Below are 15,405 nucleotides of genomic sequence, written 5' to 3'. Positions count from 1 at the left end.
GTGACAGTCAGCCAAGACTAAGGACACACAAGCCAGCCATCCAAGGAACATTGCTTAAAGAAGCTCGTACTCTAAGGGTGTGACCTTATACAGAAACAACTCTGAGAGTGATGCTTCCTTAAATTCTGCCCAATCTGGTTCTCATCAGTCCACCAGGTGTTCAACAGTGTTCAGAGCACAGGCTCTGCATTCTGAGATGCCTCTACTCCTAACAAGCTGTGTGACATTGTGTGTTGGCTAGTTCCCTAACCTCTCTGATCCTGCTGGCTTCCCATCATAAAGGAAGGCAAGTCCCACCATCCTTGCAAGGTTGCACTAAGGATGAGCTGGGATTACATCAGTGGTATGCCAAAGGGCTGGGCTTGCAATACAGATGTGCCCAGGATAGGTGCGGCTCGGCCAAAGCCAGTACCAGCACCCATCGCCACTGCTGATAGCCTGTGGCAAGGCAGAGACATGAGACGAAGAAAAGTGACCTCCCAGTGCCTTCATTCAAAACAACTAAGCACCCACAGGCAAGCTAGCATTCATCTCTAGGTGCTAAAATGAAACCTCAGGCCAGGTACACATGTCTGTGGGCGTATCTCACTGCCTGGCACTCCAGAGTCCCAAGAAAGTGAGGAGGGGGAGCAGGAGGAAGGCAGCCTTACGGGCAGCTCACCAGCGAACCACAAAGGCTCTGCTAGAGCAGGGGGGTACACTTACTGCTCTCGTTCTGTGGATGCTGGACCAAAACTTGGAACTGCAGCCGCAGGACCCCCGGCATCTGGGCATCCTGGTCGCAACCCTGCAGGGAGAGGTTGAAGGTTCCTGCCATGTTCCCAGGCTGCTGGTCTTCCAGCTTGAACACTTCGGGATTGGTGGTGGAGCCAGGGATGTAGTACTCCACACGCTCCTCTTTCTTCACACAGTTGGACACATTGAAGCTGAGGAAGGAGACGCTGGCCCGCAGGTGTGGTGGGACCAGGAACTGCCACGTCATGAGCTCGTCTTCGGGAAAGCCTTCTGGGTAGTTGGCTGACAGCAGCGTGGCTGTGCCTTCGCCCTCAAACACGGACTCGATGATGCATAGTCCTACGGGGAGAAAGAGCCAACATGGGAAAGGGTGAATGGGAGCACGGGACACACCTGCTGTGGCGTGCTCATGCTGAATGCAGAGAACAGTGATGGGGGAACACAGGTGGCGGAGCACGGGAGTGTTCAGGTGCCGACCCAGCTGCTAGCACTTGCCACCTCCCGGGCATAAATCTGACTTGGAGCTACCGCCATACAACCTGGCATCCCCAGCACATGGACACGGCAGACCACCTCATGGGCACAGAGAATGGCAAGATGTACCAAGATCATTGCAGAGGAATGAGTTTCGAGTTTTAACTTTTGAAACAGCTTATTTAGCTCTAAGTTTACGAAAAAGCTTTATTGTGGGGTTAGTGGTGTGGTGTGGTGTGGCCAGCATCCCACCCGAGCACTGGTTGAAATCCAGGCTGCTTCACTTTAGGTCCAGCTCCCTGTTAATGAGCCTGGGAAAGCAGCAAAAGATGGCCCAGGAGCTTGGGCTCCTGCACCCACATGGGACACTTGGAAGACGTGCCTGGCTTCAGCTTGGCCCAGCCAGGGATGTAATGACCATTTGGGGAGTGAACTAGCTGATGGAAATCTCTGTCTCCTTCTCTCTGTAACTGCCTTTCAAATAAACAGATCTTTACAACAACAACAGCAACAACAACAAACTATTTCCTTTATTTGAGAGGCAGGGACTGAGAGATACAGAGAACAGACTCTATCTATGGCCCATTCCCTTATAGCTACAACACCACAGCTGTGAGCTGGGAACTTAATCCGGCCTCATTTGAGGGTGGCAGAGACCCAATCACCTGAGGCCTCACTGCTGCCTCCCAGGGTGTGCGCTGGCAGGAAGCTGTAATCAGGACCCAGGATTAGGACTTGATCCCAGGAACTTGAACAAAGGATGCAGATGTTCCAGCAGTGGCTTTGCCACTGGGCAGAATGCATATCCTTAGCATTTTATTTTTAATAACAGCTCACAAAATTCCTGAACATTGAACAATCCATTCTCTAGTGAGCCAGTGTGAGCAGCTCTGCCAGCATATCATCAGTGCTGTTAGAGGAAGTGTAAGACAGAGAAGATCATGAAGTTAGAAACAGAGCTGCCAAGTGATCCCACATCACTTTCTGAAAACCAACATCACAAGCAAAAAGGACAGGGAAAACCACAGAGCGTGGGACAGAGAAGACGGTAACTGCACCATGAATGAGGGCCCCAATCCCCTAGAGAACAGCGGAAGGCTGAATCTGTGCAGATGGAACAGCAGGCAGGGGGAGGGCACACTCACGTTTTATAGAGGAGTGGTTTGCAATGCTGAAGCCCGAGAAGTTTCTAAGCTGGAACGATGGCAGGTGTAAGGCCACCTTCACTCCTTCTTGCATCTTGATGCGGGACACGGTGCCGTTGCTGCAGAAGGTTCCGATCCTGACCTCAGTGGTACCGACGCGCCCGCTGATGGAGTGGGTGACTCCGTCAGGGCAGGCCTTGCCAGGGCTGATTTGCCTCAGGCGAGGAGAGGGAAAGTATAGCTCCAGACCCATGCTCTTGGGGGCCTTGATGTCCCAGATGAAAGTTCTGTTGAGGATGGGCAACACTGATGTTGAGGGCTCCAGCTGAACTTCCCCGGAAAGACATGGACCCGTTGTGCAGTCTGAAACAGACACACAAGCCATGCTGATGACAGGGGCTGTGAGGCATCTGCCGCTTGCTCGCACCCCTGCCATCCCACAGCCTTAACTCCACCATCACAGTCTATCTGGGATGCTGCCCAGGTGCACCAGTGCTCACACCCCCTCCCTGCTCCTGCGGCCGAAGGATCACAGATGTACCTGCTTTGGGGACATGCCTCTGTTGTGGGTCAGAACAGCCTGAGACACCGAGGGCAGAGCAGCAGCCAATTAGGGCAGTTAGCCAATAAATGCTGAATTCAGGAGTTCAAGATGCCCAGGCTCCTTGCTTCATTGCTTCAAGTGATACGATCTAGGATGCAGTCCTACTCTTAATGTCCCTGGCGGGGTCAGGCCCAGACTGGGCTGCAGCTAACACCGTGCCCGCCTCTGGGCTGAGTTTTCCTCTAAGGGCACTGCACTATCTCAAGAAACGATTTCAGAAAAATCCCAGTCTCACAGGTCCAGCCTTGTGGCACACGGAGTCAAGCGGAGTCAAGCTGTTGCCCACAACGCTGGCAGCCACAGGAACACGGGGTCAGGTCCTCGCTGCCGTGTTTCTTGCTTCTGATCAAGCTAGCGCTTCTAGGATAAGTTCCTGGGATTCCAGCTGGGGGGTCTGCTGACCAGGCCTCACTAGGAGCCAAAGGGCAGGCTGTCTGCAACCATGTCTTTGCTGTGTGATCCTCTACTCTCCCTATTTTGAGCAGGTCCTGGTTTCATCATTGTTAAGACACAGGGCCCAAATACACCTTTTACTTATTTAAACAAAGATTTATTTATTTTTATCGGAAAGTCAGATATACAGAGAGGAAGATCTTCTGTCTGTTGGTTCACCCCCAAGTGGGTGCAATGGCAGGAGGCTGATCTAAAGCCAGGAGCCAAGGGCCTTTTCCTGGTCTCCCACACGGGTGCAGGGTCCCAAGGCTTTGGGCCGTCCTCAACTGTTTTCCCAGGCCACAAGCAGGGAGCTGGATGGGAAACGGGGAAGCTGTGACTTGATCCGGTGCCCATATGAGATCCAGGTACAAACAATGCAAGGACTTTAGCCATTAGGCTACCATGCCAGGCCCAAATCCACCTTTTAAAAAATGGTTCTTCTGAGGCGAGCATGGTAGCATAACACCCTAATCTGACTTCAGTGCCAGCTTCCCATATAGGAGTCAGTTCATGTCCCACTGTTCTACTTCCCATCCAGCTTCCTGCTTATGACCTAGGAAGGTAGCAGAAGATGGTCCCAAGTCCTTGGGATCCTGCATCCGCATGGGAGAAGTGGAAAGAAGCTCTAGGCTCCTGGTTTCTGATCAGCTCAACTTTGGATGTTACTGGGCTGCTGCATTTGGGGAATGAACAGCAAATGGAAGATATTTGTCTCTGCTTATCTCTAAAAATCTGCTGTTTCAATAAAAACAAATCTTGACAAAATGATTCTTTTTTTCCATATATCCATCACCAATCCGAGTACATCTTGAAGGCCCAGCTCCCCTGAAGGTCTGCTACCTGGATGCAGAGCCGTCTTCCAGTCTCGTGGCTCCCCAGCTGGTGTCAAGTCACCACTGTGGCTCCCCGGATGCACTTCACTTCCTAAGCCTTTCAAAGCAAAGCAGAAAACCCACCTCTACCAAGGGGGAGATGGAGAGAGGGGAAGGGGACAGTGAGGTCTTTTTTTGTCTGGAGCATGGAGGAATTTAAAAAGTGTGACAGCCTCCACCTGTGACCTCAGATGCTTCTGCCCTACTGGGACCTGTGCACTCACAATGGGCTCCTGGGAGAATTTCAGTACATTTTAGAACTTGATGTCACCTACACCATACTTCCCATCTGTTTAGAGTGGTCCAGGTGACTTGTATCTAGGCTCTTGTCAGTATACTACAATCCTAGGCCAGAAGCCCAGGCTGTGTTTGGTCAAGCCAAGCTCTTGCCAATGAGCTGTGCCACTGAACCCATAAAACAGGGTTAAATACACAGTGACTAACGCAGCTAAAATTAGACACTGCGTGTTAGTAAAGATAGTACCCTATTTTAGGAGTTCATGGAAACTGCAATGCTTATACCAAACTATTTCTTTCCTTTAAAATCTGCCTCCCAGTTGTTCTCTCCCCACACCTCTACTGTGCCCAGGGCAATATCAACTGACCTCTGTTGGCTCATTCCCTAAATGGCTGCAACAGGCTGGGGCTGGGCGAGGCTAGAACCAGGAACTAGGAGTTTATTTCAGGTCTCCCATGTGACCACAGGGTCCATCTTCTATTGCTTTCCAAGGCATTATTAGCAGGGAGCTGGATGGGAAGTAGAGTAGCCGGGACTTGAACTAGGGCCCATATGTGATGCCTGCATTGTAGGCAATGTTTTTTTTTTTTTTTTTTAAGATTTATTTATTTTTATTACAAAGTCAGATATACAGAGGAGGAGAGACAGAGAGGAAGATCTTCCATCCATTGATTCATTCCTCAAGTGACTGCAGTGGCTGGAGCTGCACCGATCCGAAGCCAGGAGCCAGGAGCTCTTCTGGGTCTCCCACCTGAGTGCAGGGTCCCAAGGCTTATGGGCTGTCCTCCACTGCTTTCCCAGGCCATAAGCAGGGAGCTTGATGGGAAGCAGGACTTTCAGGATCAGAACTGGTGCCCACATGGGATCCCAGCACATGTGAGGCGAGGAATTTAGCTGCTAGGCCACCATGCTGGCTCCCCCACCCCCTGTAGGCAACATCTTAACGCATAAAGCTGACTTCTGTTTACCTTTTAATTTTATTTCTTGTTCTGTCTAACATGAGAGGGCGTCTTAGTGTGGGAAGAGAGGCAGGAAACGGCAGAGATGTGGCCCTGGTGGCTCACCTGGAGTGATAGGGTGTTGTTGGTAGCGGTGGGGGCGGTAGGCAGGTATACTCACCAACACTCTTGTGGATCTCCATGACAAAGTAGCTTTCTGGCTTCTGGCAACTAAAGCCAAAGACGACCCTTTCTCCAGACTTGATGGACAGGGTGGTGTCTTGCTTCTTCCCAATGGTGATGTAACAGGACTTCCCCGGCGGGGGTGGGGTCCCCAGCTGGATGCGAATGGTGATGCCACTGCCTGGCAGCAGACTGATGTCAGAAGCACCTGAAACAAGTGAGGGATGGGAAGTGAGTGGGTGACCAGGGCCTGCCTTGATGCCCCTTTGGCTGGTTCAGGGCAGCCCCTCTGACCCCTCCCGTCCCTCCTTCTGGGCTGGAGAAGCGGGTGTGCCAATATCCCACGTGAGAACAGGATATTGCTGCTGGTAGGATGTGGACATCTGTCCCTTATGTGGTCACTTGCTTCTCTAACCTCAAAAGCACTTCGCACAGCCTGAGCAGCGGGCTGCAGAGCCCACCCTGTGTAGCGCCCACCAGAGGTCACGTGCTGGAATCTCACCTCCAGCTTCCCACGTTAGTGGTTCCCAGAAGTGAGCCTTTTGGGGGTAACTTGGATGGGATGCGGTGTCCACGGGTTAATAAGAGGGAGGGAGATGCAGGTGTGCACACTGGCCACCTGCTGTGGGATGCCCTCTGCTGTGTTTCAATGCAGCACAGGTTTCACCAGAGGCCAGGCAGGGACCTGTGTCATGCTTGGGGCCTTCCGAGCCTCCAGCACTATAAGTCAAGGTTTTGGTTTAGCGTGAAATGCCTGCACAATTTAGGAGGTGCCAAATAGTTCCACAGATCATACACACATCAGAAACCGATTACAGCAGGCCAACAGCCTTTCCATTTCTTTTACAGCAGAATACAATCACCCTGCTGACCTGTGCGACATCAGCACCCATGTCCTTCAACCTTTTTTGTTTACAAGAAATTCCCTCCCACACCTTTTTTTTTTTTGTAAATTACCCAATCTCAGGCATTTTGCAGCAGCAAACTGGAGCGATTTAGAGAAGCTATCACATTGCTCCTCAAAGCGACTAGAGGGACCTGCATGCATGCATGGAAGGCATCCTAGTGTAGACGCACTGATGTGCACAGACAGTGGGCCCTGCCCTGGATACTTCATTCGTCCAGTACACACACACATACACACACACTCATTCAGAAGTAGGGGCTAGGTGGGGCTGGCATTGAAGTGTGGCCTTTGGCACCAGCATCCCATATGGGTGTCAGCTGTCTCCCAGCTGTTCCACTTTTGACCCAGCTCCCTGCTGATGCACTTGGGAAAGCAGTGAAGGACGGTTCACGTGCTTGAGCTGCTGCATGTGAAAGACCAGGATCAGACTCCTGGTTTCTTGTTTTATTTCAACTCAGCCTTGGTTGTTGCAGCCACTTGAGGAGTAAACCAAGAGACAAACAATCTAATTCTGAAATACATTTTAGGGGAAAAAAGCAAAAGCTACGAAATGGCTTGCAGAAATAACATATTGCATCAGTGAATTTAGAAAGTTATAGCAGAACAATGTTACTGCAAAAAAATGGCAGAAACAGCCAGGTCAATAGTACCCAGCAAGTGAGATGGGAACTGGTTTCTAGCCTGACAATCTCCTGGCTCTTTTGCTTTCTGTATTGAATTTCAACTGCTCTGACCAAAACGACAGGGCTGCCTTCCTTCCTAGTAGCTCCCATCCCTGCCCAGCTTGGGTCTCGGACTACAAGCATTTTAGCAGCTGATGGCCTGGGAGCTGTGAATAATGTGATGGATCCCAGGGAGGGAACCAAGGGCTGGCACAGACATAGAGGGCCTGAGACGGCGCCACCGTGGAACTGCGTTCTGGTGCAGAGATGGGTTGGTCCCTGTTACACAGCCCCTGTAACAGCAGGTGCTCCATATGCGATGGACGAATGGCCAAGTTCACCAAACGCTTTTGTTTCCTTTTGAAAGTTGCTCTTTAAATTTATGTTATTGAGGCAGAATTCACACATATTTAAAAAGGGTCCACATATTTTAAGAATCTTGACAAACACACCACCAGCTAGAGGGTTGTTGCCATTACTCCCCAAAGTTCCTTAGTGTCTTTTCAGTCTTAGTCCCAGAAAACTATAAAGCGCCAATTCCCAGCCCTTTGAGTCAAGGGCACCTGCGGCAACTCTTGTGTCTGGCTTCTTAAGCTCATGTTCACCTGCCAACATCTGTCGCTACATCAACCAGCAGCTTCTTAAGATTTATTTATTTTCTCTCTCTCTCTTTTTTTTTAAGATTTATTTATTTTTATTGGAAAGTCAGATGTACAGAGAGGAGAGACTTTTATCCGATGATTCACTCCCCAAGTGGCTGCAACAGTCGGTGTTGCGCTGATCGGAAGTCAGGAGCCAGGAACTTCTTTCCAGATCTCCCACGCGGGTGCAGGGTCTCAATGCTCTGGCCTGTCCTTGACTGCTTTCCCAGGCCACAGCAGGGAGCTGGATGGGAAGTGGGGCTGCCAGGATTAGAACTGGTGCCCATATGGGATCCCAGTGCATTCAAGGTGAGGACCTTAACCGTTATGCTATCATGGCGGGCCCAATATTTATTTTCTTGGAAAGATAGAGAGAGGACAGAAGAAAGATCCTGGTTCATCCCCCAAGCAGCCACAACAGCCAGAGCTGAGCCAATCCAAAGCCAGGAGTCAAGAGCTTCTTTCAAGTCTCCCACATGGGTACAGGGTTCCAAGGCCCATTCTCTACTACTTTCCCAGGTCACAAGCAGGGAGCTAGATGGAAAGTGGTGCATCCAGGGCACTAACTGACATCCATGAGAACCTGGTGCATTTAAGGCAAGGATTCAGCCTGTATCTGAGCCATCACACTGGGCCCAGCAGCCTCCTTCTTAAACAGCATTCCAGTTCCAGAACAGAAAACAGCCCCCTATACATCCTCACACCTACTGAGTGACAGCTGAGTTCCCTCCACAGTTCCTGGCTGGTCAGGGGCTTTAACTTCACCTGCATGGTCACCCTGAGCGAGAGCCTGGGTCCATCTGGCCACAGAGCGTACTGCATTCCCACTATGAGGACTCAGATGAGGTAACAGGAAGCTAGGGTCTCTGTTTCCTGGTAGAGTTATCCTTTAAGATGCAAAATAGTGCTTTCCCCCATTTCTTACCCTTCCAGGAACACCTTCCCCCTTGAAGGAGAACAAAGGGACAAAATCAACATATCAATCCCCATGTCTCAGAGTTGTGGTCATATCAAAATCAAGAAGCAGTGGCTCACACTGATCTCACCTCTGGATCATGTCACAGGGATGGCACCTGAGCTTTCAGCTTACCATCAGCATGGGCAGAGGAAGCCTGTGGTCTGTGGGAGGTGGCAGACACTGTTGCCCACTGCAAATGAGTTTTTTTTTTCTTTCTGCCTTTTTGGTGACTCATGTGAACCCCCTCCCTGAGATGATGCATAAAAGACACCATTTCCTTGGGTTTGTCCTTCCTTGGAGCCCCCTCCTGTCGCTATGGCAGGAGAGCTTGCACTCTCTTAAACAAATCTTGCCTTGCAAACTAGAGTTGTCTGCATGAAAATTCTTCTTTTGTGGGAGACAAGAAACAAGGCTGCAGCCATGTTTCAACACCATTGCTCTTGGCAGCTGTGTGTGGTAAAGCACTTGGATGCTCTGTGCAACTCTCGGATGCTCTCTACCCTTGCACATCCTGTCCCAGCTCCACCGGCCAACAGCTTTAGAAAGTAAAGGGAAAAAAAAACCCCCTGCATGGAATGGGAACTGTGCAAATATTTCCCCCACTTTCTCATTCACCTTTTGACCTGGCTTAAGACATTTTTTCCCCAGATAAAAACTGGGTCCTCTCAGGGGCCTCTGCTCCTTAAAGGAGGGAGAGGGGTCAGAACAAGCCTGCTTTCTCTGCTGGGACAGGTACCTGAGACAGCAGGGAAGTGACCCGGTGTCCTAAGCATCCCCAGCTATGGCTGGCAGCGACTGCTCTCAGAGCACAACCGGCTCCATGACTCTGTTGAGGGCCTAGGTTTTCATTCTGGGGGACAAAACTTATCTCTCCGCCTCAGCCCCTGTGCTTGGGCCGCCCTTACACACCAAAATCCTTCTCTTCTCTGGGCCTCTGCTCATGCTGGTCCTGATTCTAGAAATGCTTTCTTCTCTAGAGGGGGTGGGGGTAGGAAGGCCATCCCTGACTCAGCTCAACAGTCACCCCCCAGCGCAGTGCCCTCTGGCCAGGTGGTCCCAGTCATCCCACCCTGAGTCTTATATTCATCCCCACTGACTCCAACCAAGGACATCATGACTTGTCCACCTGCTGCCATCTCCCCTGTTCTGAGATGGGCCCTCATGGGAGGGCAGAAGGAGCCTCAGACCCGACAGTGCCTGGTGCCCATGCTTCCAGTTCCCATACACCTTGAAAGAAAACTACAGCTGCCCTGTCCTTGACTCCACCGCACCCAGCTCCCGCCGTTGTGGTCCTTTGGGGGAGTGAATCAGCAGAAGATCTCTGTCTTTCCTGCTAATTCTGACTTTCAAATAAAAATAAATAACTCTAAAAAAATGAAAAAGTAGATCCAGATTCACATGCAGAAACCCAGCAGTCAGGTATGTGTGGAACCTGGAGATTATAGCTGTGCTTTCTGGAATGGTCATGGCGTCTCAACATGTTACACACAGAAAAACAACTGGAAGCCATCTCTGCAGAGCCGGTGGCACTGGCCTCCCCTCTGACTCTCCAACCCCCATTGCTGGGAGCCACATCGATCTTGGGGCTGCAGCCTGCATTAACTCCATCATCAATTCCTGTCTCCTTCTCAACTTCTCCTTCTGTCCGACTTTCTGCCCCTAGGGCCCAGGTCTACCTTGACAGTTCCTGACTACAGGCACCCAGTGGATCACTTTCCACGTGGAGCTGCCCAGAGGCTGCAGGTTGAGATTTTCATGCAAATTCATTTTGCAACCAGCCAGGGTTAAATGACTCACTGCTGTGCACGCTCGTCATCTTTGCTCTGACTCAAAGTGACCCACTCATCCATCCCGCACGTTCTGCAGCCCAACATGCACGATGTCTACCTTCAGGGATCCTCCCCCCGCCACCCACACCAGAGAGCTGGGCCTTGAACAACCGCCCTGCTGGCTTCTGCCTCAAGGATCAGAAAAAACATCAAGCAAGTCGGAGTAGGGTTCACAGGCAAGCATGAAGCACCCACATGACCTGAAATGACAAATAAGCCAGCCAGAGCAGGGGAGAGAGTTAAGGTGTTACTGTGCAAGCCCCACCACCCCAATAACTTGTGTCCCTGAAACAACAGCAACAACAAAAAATGACAGCGAGGTCCCCCCGCCCCCCAGTGCTTGAGGGGAGTGACCTGTAAGCCCATCAGATCATTGCAGAGCAGGGTTGGAGAACACCTCACTTGCCTGTCTGTCCTCTCCTCCATGTCTCTGTTAATTACACCTTGCAACAGGAAACATCTCCACCCGGACTCCCCTGGCCTGTCCCGTCATTTGATGATAAACGTGATTTCCAGGACACCAATGGGTACCTTCTTCTCTAATCTGTCTTCAGGCTCCTCATACAGACACTGGAGACCTCATCAATTCTCATCTGGGGGAAACTCTACTGCTGTGGGAAACAGCAACCCACGCTCCAGACCGCGGTGTGAGGTCGGGGTCTGGCAGACTGTGGGAGTGCAGAGGCTCCCAGCTTAGGCCTTTGGCAAAGGTTCCAAGGCACCAGGCGGGGGGCTCATGACTCACAGCTCCGCTGCCTCCCGATCTTGCCTTATTTGGATGCCTGTGCTGGTTTCCGCCCCAACAGCACCTTGCCAGGCGGGGGACTTCCACCAGTTTTAATCACCATTATTCACCATTCATTAATCAGTCTGCTTCTCCTTGCTGTCCTACTTCTATGCAAGTCTGGATTACGGCAAAATAAACCAATGTAAGAAAGGGGATTCCACGAGACAAACCCCCAGACGGGTCAAATATCATTTACAAGACTGATCATTTCATTCTGGGTGTGGCTTCAGGGTGGGGCAGCGCAGCACGGGCTTGGATTTTATCTACTTTCTCTGTCCATAAAAATGAACCAAGCAGCTCCTGTGGCAGCGATGGGGCTGAAGGGGTTGGCGGGGAAAGAGACACCCAACAAGCTCTGGCAGCTTGTCTGGGGGCAGAGGGAGGCACAGGTAGATGCAGAAACTCAGACTGAATCAGTGCTGAATCAGTGGGGTGCCTGGGTCACGGCCTGTGTGGGAGGCAAGTTCCTGGGCAAGCTTGTGGGGCCCAAACAGCCCTGTCCTCTTCTGGGAGGCTGCCTGTCCCTGACCAGCCTCTCTCCAGTCACAGCAGGCCTGGCAGCTGGGCATGTCTCTTGCCATGCGTGGATCCCTGCTCCTTGGAACCATGCAAAGATGAAGTTGTAGTTTGCTTTGAGCAGCCAGTTCAACTGTGATGAGACATTTTATGATGTTGCGGTGCGTACTCACTCAGCAAGTGACAGAAATTGCTACCCCGGGGACACTCATTCCAGTCAAATGATCTCTCTCCACCTTCACACCCTGCAAACAGGAAGGGCTGAGTTCACTCACGTTAAATGCACGTGTGCCAGTCTGTCTGCCACCAGATCTAAATCAGGCAGTCAGCAACTTGAGGGTATTGAAGACATGGGCAAGGTGGGCAGACGTCACCAACTGTTGGGGAACAGTGGTCAAAGGAGGCTTCATGAAGAAGGTACAACTTAGAGGGCATTGAAAAGTAAGCAATGAGTAGTGAGTAGTGCCACTCGTGAGTAGTGAGGTGGGTCAGATGGGATGGGTGGCAGCAACAGCAGGTGCCTTAGGAGTCGATCTGCAGACTGTGGGGTCAGGGAAGGACTGGCTGGAGAAGCGGACATGGACTTGTTCGCTGGCCACAGACTCATAGTGACCAGCCCATTTGTAGGGCTCTGTGCAATGGGTAAGAGCACAGATTCTAGAACAAGTTTCTGAGACAGGCTAAGATGCCATGTCCCTTGTGGGAAGGCCTGGGTTGGAGCCCTAGCTGCAGCATCAGATTCTAGTTTCTTAATAAGGCAGATCCTAGGAAGCCATCACGATGCCTCAACTTGGTGATCCCCTGCTACCAGTATGGAAGACAGGATTGGGTTCTGGTCTCCTGGTTTTAACCCAGCCCCAGTGATTCCTACCACGAGTCAATGAGAGCTCAGTTTGTCTCTCTGCTTCTCAAATTTAATAATAATAACAACAACAACAGAATGAGGCTGGCTCAGGTGTATTCCTGGCTCTACCACTCCCCTGTGGTGCTCCCTTGGGCAAATTCCAGAGCCTCCACCGCTCACTTCCTTCAACTGCAATCTGGGATCGTAAAGAATGCCAGTCAGGTCTAAAGGAGGGACTCCCTATAAAATACTTAGAAGGGCGCCAGGCAGGCACTCAGTACTAGCTGTCATGGTGCTGACACAGTTAACGACAGCACAGCATGGCTACTAGTACCAGTGATGGGCATTGCTGGACGTTGTCCAGCTGACAGGCTGAGCATCAATATGGATTGGAGGGAGGGACAGGGAAGGTGCCAATGTTTAGGGGGCACTCCCTCCCAGGGTTGTGCAAGGGGGAGGGCCTCCTTCATTTCTGCATGCCTCACCCACCTTCCCCCCACTATGGCCTCGCCCTGCTGTTCGCTCAATGCTAAGGCCCTTCTCCACCTGCTGACTCATGTGACCAGCATCCCACGGAGAAGGCTTGGAGAAGTGACTTCACTGTCCCAGGTTTGCTGAGCTCAGGAGTCAACAGGAACGTCCTGGCTCTGTCTTGGCACCTGTGACCTCTCCATTCCCCTGGGAAACCTTCAGGGACTCTACCAAGCCTGGTCCTGTCACCCTGCAGGATAGGATATGTGATTGTTCATATCATGTGAAGGAAGCTGTCAGGTGGCCACACGGGGCCTGGGTCACCACCGACACAACCCTGTACAGGAGATGACAGCGATGTCCCAGCACCACACCTGTGAGTCTTTCTAGTCAGGGAATCCTAGGCAATGTGGCAAAACTGCTTCAGACATCTTACATCCATCTGTTATGAACTCGGGCCATGTCCCTTTGTAGACTTTAACCCACGGTGTAGGTCTCACCACCTCCCTGGAAATAGTTAACTCCTTACAGTCACCCAAGAAAGAATTGGAATATTCATCTCACAGCCCAATTAATCTCCTCGGGGGAGGAAACATGTGCAGTTCACCAGTCCAGGGACACAGCATGAGTGCCAGGCAGCACACTCACATCTCATACATACGAGAAGTGCCACGGTCACCACCTCGCAGAGTGAGCTCAGGTGGGGTAACTAGAATACCCAACCTGCTGGGTGCCCAGGGGGACCCTGGATATCAAAAGGGAAAGATGATTCTTCAAAGTGGTCCAGCAGGCACACAGTGTCAACACAAGCCTGTTTTCATCTCCATGTCACTTGTAAGTGTGGCCTGAACTTTAAATGTCAGTGCCCTGGCACTTGAAGTGTTTGGGATGAGGTTGTTTTTTCGCACATTTTTGGCAAGTGTTCTGGTGTCAGGGAAGGGAAATGGGCACGGTGCAGAGGTCTGCCTGAGGGGAGAGGTGGACGAGGGAGATTACCACGGCCGAGCTGGCTGCCAAAGAAAAGCAGCCAGGGGCCCAAAGCGGTGGCCTAGCCGCTAAAGTCCTCTCCTTGAACGCGCCGGGATCCCATGTGGGCACCAGTTCTGATCCTGAAAGTCCTGCTTCCCATCCAGCTCCCTGCTTGTGGCCTGGGAAAGCAGTCGAGGACGGCCCAAAGCCTTGGGACCCTGCACTCATGTGGAAGACCCGGAAGAAGTTCCTGACTCCTGGCTTTGGATCTGCGCAGCACTGGCCATTGTGGTCACTTGGGGAGTGAATCATCGGATGGAAGATCTTTCTCACTGTCTCTTCTCTCTGTATATCTGACCTTGCAATAAAAATAAATAAATATTTAAAAAAAAAAGAGCTCAGCTCACCTCGTGGTAAAACAATAGGCCAACACAGACCCCATGGGTGAGTCAATTTCATGCAGGTCTTCCTGGAACAGAAAAACCTTCCCCCAGCATCTCCTTCTGGGTGTCTGAGCTAGAAGGTAAGCCACATGTTCACCCATCTGAAGGTCAAGTTGGATCCAACAAGACCTGCTAACCACCCTACTCTCACTCTGGTGCTCTGATTCCCAGGCTGGCTTGGAGCAGGGTAGCAGCCTATTGAGACACCAGGGCAAATCACTCACTGTCTTCCTTAGAAACCCAGGGCAGTAGGCTAAAGGTCACCTCCCAGGCATCCCTATGGGGGGGATGGAGCAGGGTGTGACCAGGAGAGATTTGGGCTACTGCTGGAAGAGAAGGAAGAGAATGGCCAGAGAGGTGGCCATCTATTCTCCAACATCCCTAGTAGGTGTACTTCCAACTGAAGACGTGGCACTACCAGTGGCTGGCCCGCCATCCCACCACTGCAGCCTCACATACCCCGAAAGGAAAAGGCCACATGGAAAACTCCAGACAAAACATTGCAATGATTTGTGAGCTCCCAGGATGGACTGGGCACAAACCTCAGTTCTACAGAAAGGACTTGGGGGGGATCAAGTGGAAACTCTCATTCAGAGTGGCACTGGGACATGCACTCCAGTGGGAGGGCCGGGTAGGGCAGAAGGCTGGAGGGACTAGAACAAGAGTAGGCAAAGCCCAGAGGTAGCTTCGTCATGCAAGGCAGTTTTGCTACAAGCTGCCATCCGAGTTGGGTACCAAGGAACAAAGATGAACA

The 15,405-nt window shown here is 51.4% G+C and overlaps 1 protein-coding gene across 1 annotated transcript in view; it reads right to left on the bottom strand.

The window, feature by feature from the left end:
- CDCP1 (CUB domain containing protein 1) overlaps nucleotides 1–15,405 on the bottom strand; it is a 45,910-nt gene that overhangs the window by 11,950 nt on the left and 18,555 nt on the right. The window contains exons 2-4 of the mRNA XM_040994983.1: nucleotides 5,623–5,832; nucleotides 2,355–2,717; nucleotides 706–1,074 (exon numbers count right to left, since the gene is read on the bottom strand). Of these exons, the coding sequence (XP_040850917.1) occupies nucleotides 706–1,074; nucleotides 2,355–2,717; nucleotides 5,623–5,832 (942 nt within the window). The remainder of the gene's footprint in view (nucleotides 1–705; nucleotides 1,075–2,354; nucleotides 2,718–5,622; nucleotides 5,833–15,405) is intronic.

The sequence above is a fragment of the Ochotona curzoniae genome, unplaced genomic scaffold (genome assembly GCF_017591425.1).
Source record: "Ochotona curzoniae isolate NIBS_2020 unplaced genomic scaffold, NIBS_Ocur_1.0 contig_908, whole genome shotgun sequence".
Lineage (NCBI taxonomy): Eukaryota > Metazoa > Chordata > Mammalia > Lagomorpha > Ochotonidae > Ochotona > Ochotona curzoniae.
This window is presented reverse-complemented; position numbering and strand designations above follow the sequence as displayed.